Here is a 21,469-nt window from a genome sequence, read left to right as displayed (position 1 = left end):
AAAAGACAAAAGACTGCAGAATACCCGTAAGAAAATCATCAGAAAACTCATGCTGTCTGCACCTGAAAGAGACCCTCCCCCTCAACAAAGCTAACAGTAGCTGGGCTACTAGCCTTGCAAAGTTGCACTCGAACATTATTCCCATTCACCTTTAATATATATTCCAATAAACAGTAATACAACACTAAATCAGTGACGATATAACTTTTGCTTGTCATTTCTTGCGCATTTGTGAACATTTGTGAACATGTACATTCAAAAGACCAGAGCATACATAACACATAACTCTCCTGTTCACGCTCTGAGCAAACTGAGGAGAAAAAGCAGGGCTCCCGTTGATGACATCACAGCATTAACACAATTTAGAATAAATACAATCAAATAATTCACTCTTGAAAGTAGTGTAATACATCTCAAAATAACTTTTAAATAATAAATTCAAATAAATGAGGGATTTTCGGTGAAATACATAGTATATTTTACATCTGTTACATAAGTATGTGGGAGTGTGTGGGTACAGTTCAGTGTGTGTATAGTCCGTGCAAGAGAGTAAGTGAAAAAAAGGGTCTATGCGGGTAGTCCCGGGGAGCCATTTGATTAGCTATTTAGCAGTCTTGTGGCTTGGGGGTAAAAGCTGCGGTTCTAATCAAATTCTAATAAAAAACGAAACAACGACTTGTTTTAAATATGCTGTCTACAGTTACAGGCACCATAATTGCTTCCCATGGGTGTATAATACAGAAAAGGTAACTTAGTCTATGGATGGTTTTACGCACATCCAAACCTTTCACAGGAGCTTGATAAAGATCCAATATAAAGACAAAGGGGGAATGCCAACTCACCCTTATACTGCTCGGAAATGTAATGTTCTAGAAACATCATGGAACCATCTTATAAGATCATACTGGCACTTCTCCAGAAACAACAGATGAAATTCCATTGCATTCAGCCATGTACTTTCTCAGCATAAAACAATGGATGGTGAATCTTTCTAATAAGTTTGGTTTTTAATAAAATTAAATGACTATTTTTTTTTTTTTTAACCTACAACAATATTTCTAAATAGGATTGGATCAGAAGCATGATATCATAAATCTCTTCTCTAGTTTGTGCTCACAAGCCTAAAATGCCTTTACGCATAACATTCACACGTCTATACAAAATACTAGGCTCTTGTCAATTGTATCGTTGCCTATGTGCGAAGCAGATACATAAAAACAATTGCGGTTGATATAGCATTATACACTGCTCAAAAAAATAAAGGGAACACTTAAACAACACAATGTAACTCCAAGTCAATCACACTTCTGTGAAATCAAACTGTCCACTTGGGAAGCAACACTGATTGACAATAAATTTCATATGCTGTTGTGCAAATGGAATAGACAACAGGTGGAAATTATAGGCAAATAGCATGACACACCCAATAAAGGAGTGGTTCTGCAGGTGGGGACCACAGACCACTTCTCAGTTCCTATGCTTCCTGGCTGATGTTTTGGTCACTTTTGAATGCTGGTGGTGCTTTCACTCTAGTGGTAGCATGAGACGGAGTCTACAACCCACACAAGTGGCTCAGGTAGTGCAGCTCATCCAGGATGGCACATCAATGCGAGCTGTGGCAAGACGGTCTGCTGTGTCTGTCAGCGTAGTGTCCAGAGCATGGAGGCGCTACCAGGAGACAGGCCAGTACATCAGGAGACGTGGAGGAGGCCGTAGGAGGGCAACAACCCAGCAGCAGGACCGCTACCTCCGCCTTTGTGCAAGGAGGAGCAGGAGAAGCACTGCCAGAGCCCTGCAAAATGACCTCTAGCAGGCCACAAATGTGCATGTGTCTGCTCAAACGGTCAGAAACAGACTCCATGAGGGTGGTATGAGGGCCCGAAGTCCTCAGGTGGGGGTTGTGCTTACAGCCCAACACCGTGCAGGACGTTTGGCATTTGCCAGAGAACACCAAGATTGGCAAATTCGCCACTGGCGCCCTGTGCTCTTCACAGATGAAAGCAGGTTCACACTGAGCACGTGACAGACGTGACAGAGTCTGGAGGCGCCGTGGAGAACGTTCTGCTACCTGCAACATCCTCCAGCATGACCGGTTTGGCGGTGGGTCAGTCATGGTGTGGGGTGGCATTTCTTTGGGGGGCCGCACAGCCCTCCATGTGCTCGCCAGAGGTAGCCTGACTGCCATTAGGTACCGAGATGAGATCCTCAGACCCCTTGTGAGACCATATGCTGGTGCGGTTGGCCCTGGGTTCCTCCTAATGCAAGACAATGCTAGACCTCATGTGCTGGAGTGTGTCAGCAGTTCCTGCAAGAGGAAGGCATTGATGCTATGGACTGGCCCGCCCGTTCCCCAGACCTGAATCCAATTGAGTACATCTGGGACATCATGTCTCGCTCCATCCACCAACACCACGTTGCACCACAGACTGTCCAGGAGTTGGCGGATGCTTTAGTCCAGGTCTGGGAGGAGATACCTCAGGAGACCATCCGCCACCTCATCAGCAGCATGCCCAGGCGTTGTAGGGAGGTCATACAGGCACGTGGAGGCCACACACACTACTGAGCCTCATTTTGACTTGTTTTAAGGACATTACATCAAAGTTGGATCAGCCTGTAGTGTGGTTTTCCACTTTAATTTTGAGTGTGACTCCAAATCCAGACCTCCATGGGTTGATAAATTGGATTTCCATTGATTATTTTTGTGTGATTTTGTTGTCAGCACATTCAACTATGTAAAGAAAAAAAGTATTTAATACGATTATTTCTTTCATTCAGATCTAGGATGTGTTGTTTAAGTGTTCCCTTTATTTTTTTGAGCAGTATAGAATAACTGCATAGTTTGGTGGAGCGTGTTTCTGATAATTGGATGAGGGGTGCTCCTTGAAAATGGGTACGGGTAGCCTACTTGCACAAGCAAAATGCAGGTATGTGAAGAGTGAAAAAGTGTCAGGGCAAAACCTAAAATATGACAAAGCACTCTCAGTAGATCATTTAAAACCCCTTTATTTAAGGCTTCTTTTGGCTAATGGCCAGGGAAAAAAAGACACGTGATGCTGCTAAACCAGCCTTGATTAATGGGTGGGTAGGTTATGCTTGATTTTTAATTAAATGAAATGAAATGTTTCTAAATACGAGATTCACCAGCAGAAAAGGCATTTCTCTTCCCATGGTCACTGTCCGTCATGGCTGAATAGGCTGCGCTTCCGCTCTCAAAATTCATTCGATTATAAACTGCGTTACCTTTTAAGACCTGCTTTTTGTTGGTCTTAAAATGTCCCATGCACTCTGACATTAGACAGGTAAATTGCAGAACCTGGTGTTAGGGCTGGAAAATGCCCTAACAATTCTAACGAAATTGAAAACTAACACGTGTCTGGCGTTTGCGCTTCCTTAGCGCCAGACGAAAATGGACACCCATGACACAGTGCAACAAGGCCAGAGAGCAACAATTTTTTTTTGTCAGAGCAATTGCAAGCCATATACACTGAGTGCACAAAACATTAACAGCACTTTCCTAATATTGAGTTGACCCCCTTTTGCCCTTAGAACAGACTCAATTCGTTGGGACATGGACTCTACAAGGTGTCGAAAGCGTTTCACAGGGATGCTGACCCATGTTGACTCCAATGCTTCCCACAGTTGTGTGAAGTTGGCTGGATGTCCTTTGGGTGGTGGACCATTCTTGATACACATGGGAAACTGTTGGGTGTGAAAAACCCAGCAGCGTTGCAGTTCTTGACACAGTTAAACTGGTGCGCCTGGCAGCTACTACCATACCTCGTTCAAAGGCACTTAAATCTTGTGTCTTGCCCATTCCCCCTCTGAATTGCACACATATACAATCCATGTCTCAACTGTCTCAAAGCTCAAAAATTATTCTTTAACCTGTCTCCTCCCCTTCATCTACACTGATTTGAAGTGGTTTTAACAAGTGATATCAATAAGGGATCATAGCTTTCACCTGGATTCAACTGGTCAGTCTGTCATGGAAAGAGCAGGTGTCCTTAATGTTTTGAACACTCACTGTAAATCCATTCAAAACCCTATTTGAGAGTGTACTATTGTATACAGTAAGTAATATACAGGAGTCAGAGTGCAGTGAATCCATTTTGTTTCCGGGCAGCTACAGTACAATCGATTAATCTGCATTGGAAGGCAAACGGTTGCTGCTTCCCACTGCCTTCTGGATAATCCGGGCCCCTCCAGCTGCGGCCGCCCCTTCCGCCACAGACCCAGCTCTCACTTAATTTGACTTTCATGGGAAGCAGTCCTTATCTCTTACCAGGAACTCAATCCAATTTACATCATATACCGCAGAAAGAGATGCATTAATTTCCTCTTTATACAGTGATCATGGGGTTGTTACTATATTAGGGCTTGAGAGAAAGCGTTTCACTTTGTCTCTTACAACAGGCAATAAGACAGCCAAGCTGCTTATGCGGCCCAGTGAACAATTCAAGTACATTTAAGACGTAAAATGTAATTTTCTTTGCATTATATGGGTAAACTTCAGAGGCCTTTTATGGGTTTATAAAAGGAATGTTGGTTGCTTTCATTGAGTCTGTTCAGAGGGAAAATAGAATGCAGAGATGTTCTTACAAATAGGAGTAAATTGAGATGCTTTAAGTTGAGACAACGCACACCGTGGAACTTAAATAGTAATTGATTTGTTTTTGCATTCAAATGGCCTGCGTTTGTATATCATGTTGTTGTAGAATCGATCCTGTCTCAAATGATGCAGGCAGAGGATAGGAAGAAAAGGAGTTTCAGCAAGGGCGTGGCGGAGGAATATTGTCTAAGAGTGAGTAGGCCTGGACCTGACCGCACCTGAGCTCATTATCATATCCTGACAACATTATACCTGTTGGGTGAAAAGTTAAGTGTTGCCCAAGTTTCTGTCAGCAAACTAACAACTGTGTCATTTCAGGAGCGACCAAACGAGGACACCGTAAAAATGAAGAACAAAGTGACAAGCACACAAGGTAAACTCTTGAAATGTAAACATTACTAACAAAACAATTAGAGCATTACGGAATGCTACAGTATTAGTGCTTATTGATATGAATGCACAGACCATTTACATTTTTTTTTATATCAAATTATTTATCGCTGGCAAATGCTATTTAGAATGCATACATTCATTTACACACAGGAATTCTCCATTGAGAATACTTTTTAGACTAGGACTAGACTTAATCTGGGTCCAGGAATCTGACCAATGGTGTTATAAGGAAAGGTGTAATTCAGATCAATGTGGTGTGCAGCAGTGAGGGGTAAGAAGAAGGCATGGTCGTGGGATCAGTACCTGGGAGAGGAGAAGGTCATAGCAGCTCCCCTAAGACTCTTCACTGAGGTAAGCGTCACCTTCATCAACCAGTAGGTATATAGTACATTCGGAAAGTATTCAGACCCCTTGACTTTTTCCAAATTTTGTTACGTTACAGCCTTATTCTAAAATTTGATTCAATTGTTGTTTTTTCCCCCCCATCAATCTACACACAATACCTCATAATGACAAAGCCAAAATCTAAAAAAATGTAATATCACATTTCAGACCCTTTACTCAGTACTTTGTTGAAGCACCTTTGGCAACGATAACAGCCTCAAGTTTTCTTGGGTATCAAGCTACAAGCTTGGCACACTTGTATTTGGGGAGTTTTTCCCATTCTTCTCTGCAGATCCTCTCAAGCTCTGTCAGGTCGGATGGGGAGTGTCGCTGCACTGCTATTTTCAGGTCTTTCCGGAGATGTTCGATCTGGTTCAAGTCCGGCCTCTGGCTTGGTCACTCAGACGTTCAGAGACTTGCCCCGAAGCCACTCCTGCATTGTCTTGGCTGTGTGCTTAGGGTCGTTGTCCTGTTGGAAGGTGAACCTTCGCCCCAGTCTGAGGTCTGGAGCGCTCTGGAGCAATTTTTCATCAATGATCTCGCTGTACTTTACTCTGTTCATCTTTCCCTTGATCCCGACTAGTCTCCCAGTCCCTGCCGCTGAAAAACATCCCCACAGCATGATGCTGCCACCACCATGCATCACCGTAGGGATGGTGCCAGGTTTCCTCCAGACGTGACACTTGGAGTTCAGGCTAAAGAGTTCAATCTTGGTTTCATCAGACCAGAGGATCTTGTTTCTCATGATCTGAGAGATGTTTTTGTGCCTTTTGGCAAACTCCAAGCGGGCTGTCATGTGCCTTTTACTGAGGAGTGGTCTCCGTCTGGCCACTCTACCATAAAGGCCTGATTGGTGGAGTGCTGCAGAGATGGTTGTCCTTCTGGAAGGTTCTCCCATCTCCACAAAGGAACTCTGGAGCTCCGTTAGTGGCCATCAGGTTCTTAGTCACCTCCCTGGCCAAGGCTCTTCTCCAGCGATTGCTCAGTTTAGCCGGGCAGCCAGCTCTTGGAAGAGTCTTGGTGGTTCCAAACTTCTTCCATTTAAGAATGATGGAGGCCATTGTGTTCTTGGGGACCTTCAATGCTGCAGAACGGTTTTGGTACCGACACAATCTTGTCTCTGAGCTCTGGATAATTCCTTCGACCTTTGCTCTGACATGCACGGTCAGCTGTGGGATCTTATATAGACAGCTGTGTGCCTTTCAAAATCATGTCCATTGAATTGAATTCACCACAGGTGGACTCCAATCAAGTTGATCATCTCAAGGATGATCAATGGAAACAGAATGTTTCTAAAAACCTGTTTTTGCTTTGTCGTTGTGTGTAGATTGATGAAGATTTGTATTTTTATTTAATCAATTTTACAATAAGGCTGTAACATAACAAAATGTGGAAAAAGGGAAGGGGTCTGAATACTTTCCGATTCCACTGTTAAGGGCGATCATTTCCTCCTACTACGATAGCCTGACTAGTCCTAGTCATTAGGGCACATTGTAGCAAGTTCAAGAAGTCCCTCTGTTTTCAGTCCGAGATGTCATTTACTACACTATACAATAAAGCTATGATTTGCAATTTAAGGCCATAAGCCAGCTGCATGATGTTAATAACATAGTCTGTTGGTTTAAAAATAATGATGTTGGCGACCTTAAACTGCAGGACAGTACATGGTTTACTTCAAACTGCAATGCAATCTTCTCCACGTGATTAATGTCAATGTATCTTTTTTTTTAGCAAAACAAATGAAGTTGCAAGCCGTTGTCCTTCATTAAAGGCTTTTTCTATCTCAGTAGCTGGAGTTGTAGGCCACGCAGGCAGATTTCAGATGAGAGAGGGAGAAGAATGTGCTAAAACTGCAGAAAAATCCCACACCCAGCCTCGCCTTTCCTGCTGCTTTTCTGCAGCACTTATTTCTAAAGGGCTGACGGGGGCCTGTAAAATAGAAGAAAATCCCAGTGTGTGTGTGTGTGTGTGTGTGTGTGTGTGGTGGATACCAGGGTGTCTATTGTTTCTAATAACTGTCTTTGAGGACAGTGGGACTTTTCTGTCGCAGCACACCTATTAGACCGCAATGAAGATTAAGCAAGGATTTGAGAATTGGCACTAAAATAGTTAAAGTATCAAGGTGTGCCACTGCCCCAGGGCCTGTATAGTCTAAAGGGGAGTAGCTTCACCTGCCAGGCTTCTATCTTCTAGAGAGCAAGGATACAGAGGGAATGCAAGGATATGTGATCTGGCTATGCAAGGCTTGTAGGGCAGTGTTTCCTATGCCATTGTAGGACTTATCCAGCCTTTGGACCAGCACTGCGTTTGATGTGTGTTCCTTACAGGAGAGTTGCTGCCTGGTGCAATGCTCCACTGTTTATCAGTCCCCCCCCCTCTCTCTCTCCCTGACAATGAATCATGCTGAACTAATTCCTCCGCTACAAACACGCGGTGTGGTGGAAGAAATTTTCTATGAAGGGATTTGACGGGACATCTGTTCCGTCGGAGGCACAAACACTCGTTTCTATGGCAACCGTGCTGTTGAGACACTTGAGCGTGGCGGTCCAACCGCCATGACTTATATGTATGGCTTTTCTGGAGAGGATATTTTATTCATCAATGTTTGGTTTATTCTCCTGCTTTTCAGTCATTTATTTTTGTGGTCTTCTTTTTTGCTCTCTCTGCTCTTTCCTTCCCTCTCTATGTCCTTTGTTGTCTCCATCACATTTGCTCTCTGTTACGCTCTCCTTTCTCCTCTCCCACACTCTCTCTCTCACTTTGTCTTCATCCCTCTCTCCCTCCCTCCATCCCAGGCCCAGTCGTTCCCCCTTAGCAGAAATGGTTTCAAGGTGGGGATGAGGCTGGAGGGGATCGACCCTCTACACCCCTCTATGTTCTGCATCCTGTCCGTGGCAGAGGTGAGCTGCAGCAGTCAGCGAGCTGGCCCAGCTCCAGACCAGCCTCAACCAAGGGCTCTCCCAGCACACTGGGCAGGTCACACTGTAATTGGATCTGTGATTGCAGTCCAGGCTCCACTGTATTGGGTGGAGGAAATGATCGCCCTTAACTGTCACTAACAAAGCCTTAGTTTTGTGTTGTCAGTCTGTTTTTGATGTCATCCCTTTTGTGTTTAAATGTACAAGACTTTAGCACCTGGCATGTATGTATGACATCGACCACTTTACAAATGTACAAGATTGACATTAGCTGTTGGTTGTTGTATTTCCATTAGCAGACATCATAGTCTAGTGCCATAGTCTCATAAAATTTGCAATGGGAAAAATTATTGCTGTTAAGGGCAAGGCCCTGCAAGTAGCCTGCTCTATTGGTCATGGGAATACAAAGCAGAATTACATCATGCCATGGATTGATGTTTGGGATAGTGACCGCATGTACATCCATACATAATACTGTGTTTTGTTTTTCAAAGGTGATTGGTTACCGATTACGGCTCCACATCGACAGCTACTCAGAATGCTATGACTTCTGGGTAAACGCAGACTCTCCGGATATCAGGCCAGCCGGATGGTGCGAGTCGACAGGACATCAGCTCCACCCACCAAAAGGTGAGCTACAGCAGATCAGCACACTGTTACCCTTTTGTCTTTACCCATTTCACTGTGACTCGTGACTATCGTCCTGACCCAAACCAAACTGTGCTGGCTCTGATATATTCTTTTCACATGGTCCTTATCAACATGGTTCAAATCAAGCAACTATAGTTGACCCAGGCCAGCTCATTACGGCTTGCTTTGTCTGAGCTCAGTCCTGCTCTTTGTAAGAGATTGTGCTTGTTTAATAGTAATCAAATATACTTCAGAACAGGAGAATGGCCTATAAACTATGCATGGATAATTGTTCTTTCAAGGGCCTCATCTTACTTCCACACCATCAGCATTTATTGATAATACACGGTAGTCTGTTGCGTTACAAAGCACATCATTTAATGTACTAGGTTTTTTTTCAGCAGCTGTGGTACCGGGGGGGGCAGGGCTTGGGGCATGCCCCCCCCCCCGTGGTTACTTTTTAATGGGACATTCTACTCCAAAATGAATGCAAATTTAATTACAGTAAAACTTAAACACTGAGTTTCAAATAGCTGCCTGTCCCTTTTAATAGTTCAGGCAATGGCACACATTTCAGCAAATTAACACCCAGTCTAAATGAATTGTTTAGGAGGTTACCATGAGTTACCATGAATTGTTTACAAGGTTTAAAGCTTGATTTGTTTCATTACATAATTCAGTAATGACTGAAAAAATGATGGCAATCATCTGTTTAAGAAAGTAAGAAACTGCTAGCCATTGGTTGCTAACAGCCTCAAGCTAACTGTCAAGCACAAAAACAGTCAACAACTTCGGGAGTAAAGACGCCCAAAAAATCGTTAGATAAGAACTGCTGATAATGCACAGTCAAAGATGAGAATAAATATTCTGTCAAGGAATTTTTTGTAATTTTTACTTATGGAGGCATACAAAGGCAAAAGAAACGTGACACAGTGTGTCAATGATAACACATTAGTGCAGGTAATTAAGAAATATATGAAAATGCTGGAAATAAACAATGAACTATCCAAATGAGCTAAAGCTGTGTGCATTAAGGAAATAGAAGCCTGGCTTAAAAAGAAGCCTGTCTCCAATATGTGCCTCTTGTGTCTAGTGATTTAAGCAAATAAATGCCTGGGCTATTAATTGAAGTTTTACGATATGTTGAAACCATCTGAAATATAACAGATGTGCGCCACTGCACTGTAGGGAGAGGATGAGGAGCAAGCGGTGGCTGTGTGCTCGTGGCTTTTATTTGTGCCACTGCTCGCTGTTTGCAACAAATATGCAACAAATATACATTGTTACTTGTCTCACTATTCTTGAAGGGATAGTGCAAGATTTTGCCAATGAACCCCTTATACTACTTACCGAGAGTCAGATAAACTTGGATGTCTCTGCATGCAGTTTGAAGGAAGTTGAAGGTAGTTTCGCGACCATTGCTAACTAGCGGAAGCGAGATGACTGAAAGTCTATGGGAACAGTTAGCATGCTAGCTGTTCCCATACACTTCCAGTAAATGGGCTAACACTAGGTAGCAACTTCCTTCAAACTGCACACAGAGACACAAAAATGGTATCCATGAGTTCATCTGACTCTGAGTAAGAAGAAACATATCTTAATTGCGAAATCTCGCACTATCCCTTTAAAAGCATGTCTCGGCAGAAATATATACTGAACAAAAATATAAACACAGAAAGTGTTGATCCCATGTTTCATGAGCTGAAATAAAAAATCCCCAAAATGTTCCATATGCACAAAAACCTTATTTCTCTCATATTTTGGGCACAAATTAGTTTACATCCCTGTTAGTGAACATTTCTCCTTTGCCAAGATAATCAATCCACCTGACAGGTGTGGCATATCAAGAGGCTGATTAAATCGCATGATCATTACACAGGTGCACTTGGTGCTGGGGACAATAAAAGGTCACTCTAACGTACAGTTTTGCCACACAACACAATGCTACAGATGTCTCAAGTTTTGAGGGAACGTGCAAATGGCATGCTGACTCCAGGAATGTCCACCAGAGCTGTTGCCAGAGAATTTAATGTTAATTTCTCTACCATAAGCGTCGTTTTAGAGAATTTGGCACTACGTCCAACCGGCCTCAACTGCAGACCACATGTAACCACTCCAGCCCAGGACCTCCACATCCAACTTCTTCACCTTTGGGATCGTCTGAGACCAGCCACCAGGACAGCTGACAAAACTGAGGAATATTTATGTTTGTAATAAAGTCCTTTGTGGGGAAAAACTCATTCTGATTGGCTGGACATGGCTCCCCAGTTGGTCAGGCCCTCCCATGGTTGTGGCCCTGCCCAGTCATGTGAAATCTGTAGATTAGGGCCTAATTCATTAATTTATTTCAGTTTTCTGATTTACTTATATGAACTGAAACTCAGTAAAATATTAGAAATTGCTGCGTTTATATTTTTGTTCAGTAGTTATAAAAATGTATATACAATAAATACAAATAAATAATGATATTTCCTGGAGTGGCAATTTATCAGCGGCGGGGGGCCTGGCACAACAATATTTGTCACCACCCTAATCCCCATTTATTTTTTGGGTTCTCTTTCTCCACCCTTCTCTCTCCCTTTTTTCTCCCCTTCTTTCTCTCACCCGCTCTCTCTGCACCATTTATTTTCAGGCTACAATGAAAGCGAGTTTAACTGGGAGAAATACCAAGAGGCTTCCAATGCTGAAGCTGCACCAAAGAATCTGTTTAAATCCCAAAATGGTGTAAGTGCTTGGTTGGGGTGCGGGAGTCAATGGAGGCTTAGCTCTACTTTCTCCTGTAAAGACAGCTGGGGCCAAATGCTGACCTTCATTCACACAGCAGAACAGAACAATATGTCCCAGTGGCTGGTGGAAATCTGAAATCATGTGAAAATGTGTTTTTGGAACACTTTGCATGTGACATTTCACATTTCTCTTCAAGTGTGACATTTCACTTCAAATGTGACATTTCACATTTAACTTCACATGTGAAAATGTGTTTTTGGAAACATGTGTCATAATGATACACACACTACTTTTAACAGTGTTTTCAAATTACATATTTGACACACTTTGACATACATGACTACATTGTGTATGTTTTATTTATACAGTAATTATTATTCAAAGTGGGATTTAAACACACAACCTCTTGTAAATGACTGATTTCACCTGTATTCCCGACACTTTAGATTTCAAAGTAAATCTCAGCTTCCTTAAAAATACACTCAAGAAAAACTATTATATTTATTACAGGGATTCAGAAGTAACATTGAAACAGAACACTATGCCCCACCAACATTAGACAACTATACAGAAAACCTTCATATTGCTGAAATAAGTACATCGATGATGAGCGAGACAATAGTCAGATTAACTGGCACTAAGTGCAGAGATGTATAATAGTTCATGAATGTGTAGGGGAATGTTAGACACTGTGGTGCAGCAGAAAGATCAGTGCACCTCAAATCCATAGATTCTGAGTTCAAGTCCCAGGTGGGGTCATATTTTATCTGAACAGCGTACCACTTACTTTAAAACCCCTATACCATTACTTTACTTATGATGGTTTGGGACATCTGGGACCATCTCGTGACATGCTGACGACTGGTAAAAGAAATGTCTTGAGAACATCCTCACCCTTAAGGAAAAAACACATGAATTTCATATGATGATGTGATCTTATGTAAAGCAACGCGATAAGATGAAATGAAACATGACAACGTGAGCACATGTTAAAATAAATGTGACATGGGTATACACATTTTATCATGTGATAACATGAAATTACACGCTTTGCACACTCTTGGCATTCTCTCAACCAGCTTCATGAGGTAGTCAGCTGGAATGCATTTCAATGAACAGGGTGCCTTGTTAATTTGTGGAATTTCTTTCCTTCTTAATGCGTTGGGACAAGGTAGGGGTGGTATACTGAAGATAGCCCTATTTGGTAAAAGACCAAGTCCATATTATGGTAAGAACAGCTCAAAGAGAAACGACAGTCCATTGTAACTTAAAGACAAAAAACACAGTCAATTCGGAAAAATTCAAAAACTTTGAAAGTTTCTTCAAGTGCAGTTGCAAAAACTGGCTCTCATGAGGACCTTCACAGGAAAGGAAGACCTGGGGTTTCCTCTGCTGCAGAGGATAAGTTCCTTAGAGATACCAGCCTCAGACATTTCAGCTCAAAGAAATGCTTCACAGCGGTCACGTAACAGACACATCTCAACAGCAACTATTCAGAGGAGACTGCATGTGTCAGGCCTTCATGGTCGAATTGCTCCAAAGAAACCACTACTAAAGGCCACAAAAGAAGAAGAGACTTACTTTGGCCAAGAAACACGAGCAATGGACATTAGACCGGTGAAAATATGTCCTTTGGTCTGATGAGTCCACATTTGAGATTTTGGTTCCAATCGCCGTGTCTTTGTGAGACGCAGAGTAGGTGAACGGATGATCTCCGCATGTGTGGTTCACACCGTGAAGCATGGAGGAGGAGGTGTGATGATGTGGGGGTACTTTGCTGGTGACACTGTCAGGGATTTATTTAGAATTCAAGGCACAGTTAACCAGCATGGCTACCACAGCATTCTGCAACGATACACCATCCCATCTGGTTTGTGCTTAGTGGGACTATAATTTGTTTTTCAACAGGACAATGACCCAACACACCTCCAGGCGGTGTAAGGGCTATTTGACCAAGAAGGAGAGTGATGGAGTGCTGCATCAGATGACCTGGCCTCCACAATCATCTGACCTCAACCAAATTGAGATGGTTTGGGATGAGTTGAACTGCAGAGTGAAGGAAAAGCAGCCAACAAGTGCTTAGCTAATGTGGGAACTCCTTCAAGACTGTTGGAAAAACATTCCTCATGAAGCTGGTTGAGAGAATGTGCAAAGCTCTCATCAAGGCAAAGGCTGGCTACTGTAAACACTTTTGTTTGGTTACTACATGATTCCATATGTGTTATTTCAGTTTTGATTTCTTCACTATTATTCTACAATGTAGAACATAGTTAAAATAAAGAAAAACCCTTGAATGAGTAGGTGTGTCCAAACTTTTGACTGGTATTGGTATGAATTTGACCACGCCACAAAATATGCTAATGAGCCCCACCAGTACATTGCCCCTACTTATCAAAGCGCAGTGATGATTGTACCTTTTATATTAGAAATATTGGGTAGGAAAATGTCACATTATACCTACAAGGTACCGAACTATACCAATTGAGTTCATATGTGTGCCTGTGAAGTGTACCTTAGACTTTTTTGTACCCCAGAGAACAACACTGTAACCCAATCATAACCTTATAGTGTGTTAATACATGTTCCTAGCAATAACTATGAAGAAACATTGATCCACTCAAACAAGAGGTTGCAAGTTCAAATTACCAAAGCATCCATGTATACTCTGTCAAGTGTCCTTGAGCACTGCTAGTTTTACGTTGAAGTTACGTTTGTGGTGATAAATGGACAATTATTTATTTGATTCTGGGAAGTTTTTAGCAAAGGGCATGAATGTATTATTGCCAATAAGTCTGTGGCCAGATCTCTTATGTTCACAGACCTGGTGTCGTAGCAGGACATACTGTAGCGGGACATTTCAGGTTATGTCCGACCATTAAAATCCCAGTTAAAGGAATACTTTGGGATTTTGGCACTTTATTTACTTCCCCAGAGTCAGATCAACTCGTGGTTACCATTTTTATGTCTCTGCGTGCAGTTTGAAGGAAGTTACTAACTAGCGCTAGCACAATTGCTGACTTGCATTAACACAATGACTGGAATTCTATGGGTATCTGCTAGCAGTCATTACACTAACGCTAGCTAGCATTGGCTCGTGAAACTACCTCTAACTTCCTTGGTACTGGACACCGAGGCATAAAAATGCAATCATTGCCAAAATCCCGAAGGATCCCTTTTAAAGCTCAAGTGTGGTCACAGTACAAAATGATACAAGATGTTTTACACTATTTGAAATCAGAATACAGCAGCATACTGTCATAGTAATGAAATAACACCTTCAAGTTGTTGTATATAATTTAGGCAAAGTGCAAAAATGTATTCTTGCAACTAGTGCCTTATTCATATCTAGTGCCGTATTCAACTAGTGCCGTATTCATATCCCTTGACTTATTCCACGTTTTGTTGTTAAAGCCTGAATTTAAAATTGATTAAATGTTTTTTCTCACCCATCTGCACGCTATACCCCATAATGACAAAGTGAAAACATGTTTTTAGAAATATTTGCTAAATTATTGAAAATGAAATACGGAAATATCTCATTTAGATGTATTCACACCCCTGAGTCAATACTTTGTAGAAGCACCTTTGGCGGCGATAACAGCTGTGAGTCTTTTGGAGTAAGTCTCTAACAGCTTTGCACACCTGGATTGTACAAGCAGACTGAACCAGGTTTTCCTCTTTGATTTTCCTTGTGCTTAGCTCCATTCAGCTGATTTTTATTATTTTTTTTTATCATGAAAAACTCCCCAGTCCTTAACGATTACAAGCATAACCATAACATGATGCAGCCACCACCATGCTTATATGAAGAGTGATACTCAGTGATGTGTTGGATTTGCCCTAAACATAACACTTCTATTCAGGACAGAAAGTTAATTTCTTAGACTTTTTTGTTCAGTATTAATGAAGTGCCTTGTTGCAAACAGGATCCATGTTTTGGAACATTTTTATTCTGTACAGGCTTCCTTCTTTTCAGTCTGTCATTTAGGTTAGTTTTGTGGGGTAACTACAATGTTGATACATCCTCAGTTTTCTCATATCACAGCCATTAAACTCTAACGGTTTTAAAGTCACCATTGGCCTCATGGTGAAATCCCTGAGCGGTTTCCTTCCTCTCTGGCAACTGAGTTAGGAAAGATGCCTTTATTTTTGTAGTGACTGGGTGTATTGATACACTATCCAAAGCCTAATTAATAACTTCTCCATGCTCAAAGGCATATTTTTAACATCTGTTTTTTTTTGCCCATCTACCAATTGGTGCCCTTCTTTGCGAGGCATTGAAAAACCTCCATGCTCTTTGTGGTTGAATCTGTGCTTGAAATGCACTATTCGATTGTGGGAAGCTTGTGGAAGGCTACGCAAAACATTTGACCCAAGTTAAACAATTTAAAGGCAATGCTACCAAATACTAATTGAGTTTATGTAAACTTCTGACCCACTGGGAATGAAAGAAATAAGCTGAAATGCATCATTCTCTCTACTATTATTTTGACATTTCACATTCTGAAAATAAAGTGGTGATCCTAACTGACCTAAGACAGGGAGTTTTTACTATTAAATGTCAGGAATTGTGAAAAACTGAGTTTAAATCCATTTGGCTAAGGTGTATGTAAACTTCTGACTTCAACTATACACAATCAACATTTTATAAATATTAAATTCAGGCTGTAACACAACACCATTTGGAAAAATTAAAGGGATGTGAATACTTTCTGAGGGAACTGTATAGACAATCTCCATTATACCCATAGACCTGGTGGCACATCAGGAACTTCAGGAAGCTACATTAGCAACCAAGAAGTTGTGAGTTCAAATCCCAAGTGAGGTTTTACTGTCTTACTTATCTTTTTAATATTAACACCTTAATTTTGCTGTAAAAATACAGTAACTTATTGTAGATTGGCTGTATTTACACAAAAACCTCCAGGGGAGCATGACACAGCATTCTAAGAATGTCCTAAAAGTGTCATGGGGACGTCTCTGTAAAAACCGGGAACTAGACGAAACCTGCAGTAAAAGTAAAATATTCTCAATTACATTTGACACCTGGGTTTTCACATGTGCTTAAATTGTTTTCATGTGAAGTGCTCAAATATTGTCCCGTGTAGTTTCAAGTTATCAAATGTTGCTTTAAATTAAACCATGTTATCACGGGTGAAATTCATGTGTTTAAGGATAGAATCTGTGTATGCTACGGTATGTCAATATTTACTTAAATCCTCCATTGACATGAATGCATGATTTCTTCTTTTAAGTTTAAAGTCAGAAAGTATGAAGCCCTTTGTGATTTGTCTCTCTGTGTCAACAGACTACGAGCACCTCTAAGTTTCAGGTGGGCATGAAACTGGAGGCAGTGGACAGAAAGAACCCATGCTTGGTTTGTGTGGCCTCGGTGGCCGACATCGTGGACAATCACTTCCTGGTTCACTTTGACAACTGGGACGACACCTACGACTACTGGTGAGACATTTACAATTTAGTTAACCCTTTACACTTGTGGAAATTGGCCTATAAGGATAGGGCTACATTTAAATGTTTCTTACAGAAGAAATAAGAAATACATATGCATAAGCATGGAAGCATTTAAAAGGGAACAGTTTGGAGATTAGGGGGACACAAGACTGAATCCAAACATGACACTGTTGATTTTATGTGGATTTTACATTTGTTGATAACGAAATCTGAAAATACTCTGGATACATTCAGTAACATAAGAACATTCCTGGAAAATGTTGGGGTAGGTGCAACATAAGACAAAAAGGTTTGAGTGAGAAGACTAACTGGTATCTTCAAGTGGCCACACACCTCTCCAAAGTGTGCACAGTTCCTAAGTTATTTCAAGGAATTTCTTATGACTCAAAAAAAAGTCTTCAAGTATAAGGACCTAAACATTTTTATAACCTCTATTACAGTAGAAGTACTAGAGTGGAACACAACCCTCCGTCCCTGCCATCACACAATTACTGTTGTTGTTTACGCAATCCAAAAACTGGCCATTTTTTAAAAGCTTGTTCTATTACCTACATGACTAACTAAATTATAAAATAGGATCTTACAGTGTTAGGTTTTCACAAGGCAATTCAGAGAAACGGATCGTAATTTTGGTGCGCATAGAAAGGAGTCATGAGTGCATTCAGGTGCATTTTCCGCAGTGAATTTTCTTCACAATAGACAAACGGTCTCATTCTGTTCAGAACAACCCAGGGTATGCGGCCATGTCATATTGTGACTACATCAAACATAGTGATCATAAACATTGCCAATGTATATGACGTGAGTTTTATGATATGGAAATGTGAAGTGCACATTTGGCTTGCTTGTATGACATCAAAGCAGTATTTACTAAAATCCTCCAAGTGTCAGCTTTCATAATTAATCGAGTCCTCTTAGTTTATAGCATTTCCCTGAGCTCTGACGTCATTTGTAGCATGTTACTGTTCAGTCACTGTGTTCCAATTTAGGCGCTTATCAATGCCCAAATCTGCCAATTTCAACACGTGCACGAGTGTAAAGGGTTAAAACTGTTTTTATTCTTTTAAATTCAGCTTTTTGTGAGTTAGAAGTTGATGAGAAAATGGAAAAGTGTGTGTGTATAATTGGTCATCATTTCAGTTGAACTTCTCAGACTATGTTATGAGACACTATTTTTGATATAACTGAAGCAAACTTCAGCGGAACTGGTTCTGTCTTCTCAAACTTCAGCGGAACTGGTTCTGTCTTCTCAAAGTTTGAAAAGGAAGTGTCTGTCTAGCATTACATTTTGGGTATCTTGTTGCTACTTTGAATGTTAAATGAAGGAATTTGTCAAAATCAGATCAGAGGTTAAGGTGTTTTCTAAGTTCTAGCCAGAGGAGACGTGATCAACATTTGTTTACTGATGTTTGCTGTCAGTAACTGATAGGTTACACCTTATTGTTGTTTTGTAGCTGTAGTGCATGTCTCATTCAACTTTATATTATATTGTGTATAATTAGCTTTGTTACCTTATAGAGTGACAGAAGAGTGTGTGTGTGTGTGGCTGGGTACGCACGTATGTGCACCTGTGTGTGCATGATCTTTGTGTGTGTACATGTATCATCTTCAATGTAAGATCTCTCTGAAGTTCTGTCGTCAGTGAATCAGTGACAGTTTACCAGCTAATTGCTAAGAGGAGTTTGATTGATTACATAGCATGTGACGCATGGCCCAATTCATCCAGTGAAAAGCTTGATGTGGGAAAAGAATAGAAGCTGTGTAATTAGATATGATGTAATGGTTGAAGAGGAGAACTGACAGTCGTCTCTGGGAAAAGACAAACGTTTGTTCTCGAGTTGCCTGGCTGAGGTATTTTATTTTTCATTTTATCCTGTATTTTTCCTCTTTCCCTGTGTCATACCGAGATTTTCCAGTAGGAGAAGCTCCTAGCTTCCTAGCCTCCTAACTGCCTACAAAGACATGCAGAAATCATGGTTCCCCACAGTTCATTACATTCACACACACATGCACACACTCAACATGTACACTCACAGTGTCTCTTACACACAGGCGCAAACACACTTGCATGCTCACATGTTCACAAACTCGCACGCACACCTTGCACACAATTGCATTCTCTCAGACACTCCACTGGCTCACCAGGGAGAATGTGTGGAATTGTTGGTCAAACACCATGGCCCAAGGGACATGGCAAGCCCCATGATTGGCTATTCTGCGAAATTACACAGCTGCTGTGTCATTTCAAAGCACACAGAAGATTAATGGAATTCCTATTGTGTTGTCTGATTGGTTGTGTTTGTAGGTACATCTTAATCTAGCCGGCCTGTACAATAAGTGAAATTGCAATATTCTCCCGGTCACAAACCGGGTATTGTACATGTAAATTGCATTTAGATGTTGTTGTAATGTCTTACCTCAGGAGGATTGAAATCAAATTGTACGTGTGTGTGTAGATGAAGTATGGGTGTGTAGATGAGGAAGTGTGTGTGTAGGAAGATGATGTACACTATGCTATGGTAAAGTGTAGTGTGTGTGTTTTAGGTGTGACGCCAGCAGCCCTCACATCCACCCAGTGGGCTGGTGCCAGGACCACGGACGACCTCTCACTGCACCTCAGGGTGGGTATCTAGCCCAGCACACACAGTACACTGTCATTGAGGATGCTGTTTGAATAGTGTCTGCTAAAATGACCTTGGCTCCTCCCCACTTCAGCCATGTTTGGCTATTCCCCACTTTAGTCCCCATATTAGTACAAAGATATGAACCTTTATCATAAATCCCCCTTCATCTTCCATGTAAAATCAAGTTATTCATTTAATTTCCCCTCTAATTTGCTGGTAAATTGCCCCCTTCCACCGCACACTTTTTAAAGACCTTTGAAAGAATCATAACTCATATTGTATGGAGATAGGACATCAGTAGGACATTAATTTCGTTGTACAGTATGACACGTGCATCATCCTGAATGAGACTTCATCACAGCTGTTCTATAGTAATGCATGCCTTTCAATGCATAACAAAAATCTAAACTTTAGCTATTATTTGACAATTGTTTTTGTTTATATACAGTTGAAGTTGGAAGTTTACATACACCTTAGCCAAATACATTTAAACTCTGTTTTTCACAATTCCTGACATTTAATCCTTGTAAAAATTCCCTGTCTTAGGTCAGTTAGAATCACCACTTTATTTTAAGACTGTGAAATGTCAGAATAATAGTAGAGAGAATAATTTATTTCAACTTTTATTTCTTTCATCACATTCCCAGTGGGTCAGAAGTTTACATACACTCAATTAGTATTTGGTAGTATTGCCTTTTAATTGTTTAACTTGGGTTAATCGTTTCGGCTAGCTTAACACAAGCTTCCCACAATACGTTGGGTGAATTGTGGCCCATTCCTCCTGACAGAGCTGGTGTAACTGAGTCAGGTTTGTAGGCCTCCTTGCTCGCACACGCCTTTTCAGTTCTGCCCACACATTTTCTATAGGATTGAGGTCAGGGTGTTGTGATGGCCACTCCAATACCTTGACTTTGTTGTCCTTAAGCCATTTTGCGACAACTTTGGAAGTATGCTTGGGGTCATTGTCCATTTGGAAGACCCATTTGCGACTAAGCTTTAACTTCCTGACTGATGTCTTGAGATGTTGCTTCAATATAGCCACATAATTTTCCTTCCTCATGAAGCCATCTGGTGTTCTTAGGCTTGCAAGCCTCCCCCTTTTTCCTCCAAACATAACGATGGTCATTATGGCCAAACAGTTCTATTTTTGTTTCATCAGACCAGAGGACATTTCTCCAAAAACGACGATCTTTGTCCCCGTGTGCAGTTGCAAACTGTAGTCTGGCTTTTTATGGCGGTTTTGGAGCAGTGGCTTCTTCCTTGCTGTGCGGTCTTTCAGGTTATGTCAATATAGGACTCGTTTTACTGTGGATATAGATACTTTTGTACCTGTTTCCTCCAGCATCTTCACAAGGTCCTTTGCTGTTGTTCTGGGATTGATTTGCACTTTTTGCACCAAAGTACGTTCATCTCTAGGAGACAGAACGCGTCTCCTTCCTGAGCAGTATGACGGCTGCGTGGTCCCATGGTGTTTATACTTGCATACATTTGGAAATTGCACCCGAGGATGAACCAGACTTGTTAAAATCTACAATTTCTTTCTGAGGTCTTGGCTGATTTCTTTTGATTTCCCCATGATGTCAAGCAAAGAGGCACTGAGTTTGAAGGAAGGCCTTGAAATACATCCACAGGTACACCTCCAATTGACTCAAATGATGTCAATCAGCCTAACAGAAGCTTCTAAAGCCATGACATAATTTTCTGGAATTTTC

The 21,469-nt window shown here is 41.3% G+C and overlaps 1 protein-coding gene across 6 annotated transcripts in view; it reads left to right on the top strand.

The window, feature by feature from the left end:
* Positions 1-21,469, top strand: part of LOC106590345 (lethal(3)malignant brain tumor-like protein 4) — a 142,592-nt gene that overhangs the window by 16,820 nt on the left and 104,303 nt on the right. For 2 of the 6 annotated variants that reach the window (XM_045710681.1, XM_014181263.2), the window contains 8 exons: positions 4,716-4,801; positions 4,928-4,982; positions 5,268-5,353; positions 8,182-8,286; positions 8,799-8,934; positions 11,567-11,658; positions 16,970-17,121; positions 19,678-19,754. In XM_045710681.1, the coding sequence (XP_045566637.1) occupies positions 4,733-4,801; positions 4,928-4,982; positions 5,268-5,353; positions 8,182-8,286; positions 8,799-8,934; positions 11,567-11,658; positions 16,970-17,121; positions 19,678-19,754 (772 nt within the window). In that variant the 5' untranslated portion in view covers positions 4,716-4,732. Of the gene's footprint in view, positions 1-4,715; positions 4,802-4,927; positions 4,983-5,264; positions 5,354-8,181; positions 8,287-8,798; positions 8,935-11,566; positions 11,659-16,969; positions 17,122-19,677; positions 19,755-21,469 lie in introns of all 6 variants that reach the window. The other 4 variants (XM_014181264.2, XM_045710680.1, XM_014181266.2 and 1 more) reach the window with 3 other exon arrangements.

The sequence above is a fragment of the Salmo salar genome, chromosome ssa29 (assembly GCF_905237065.1).
Source record: "Salmo salar chromosome ssa29, Ssal_v3.1, whole genome shotgun sequence".
Taxonomy (NCBI): Eukaryota; Metazoa; Chordata; class Actinopteri; order Salmoniformes; family Salmonidae; genus Salmo; species Salmo salar.
Note: the sequence above shows the minus strand (reverse complement) of the source record. Positions and strands in the feature narration are given on the sequence as shown.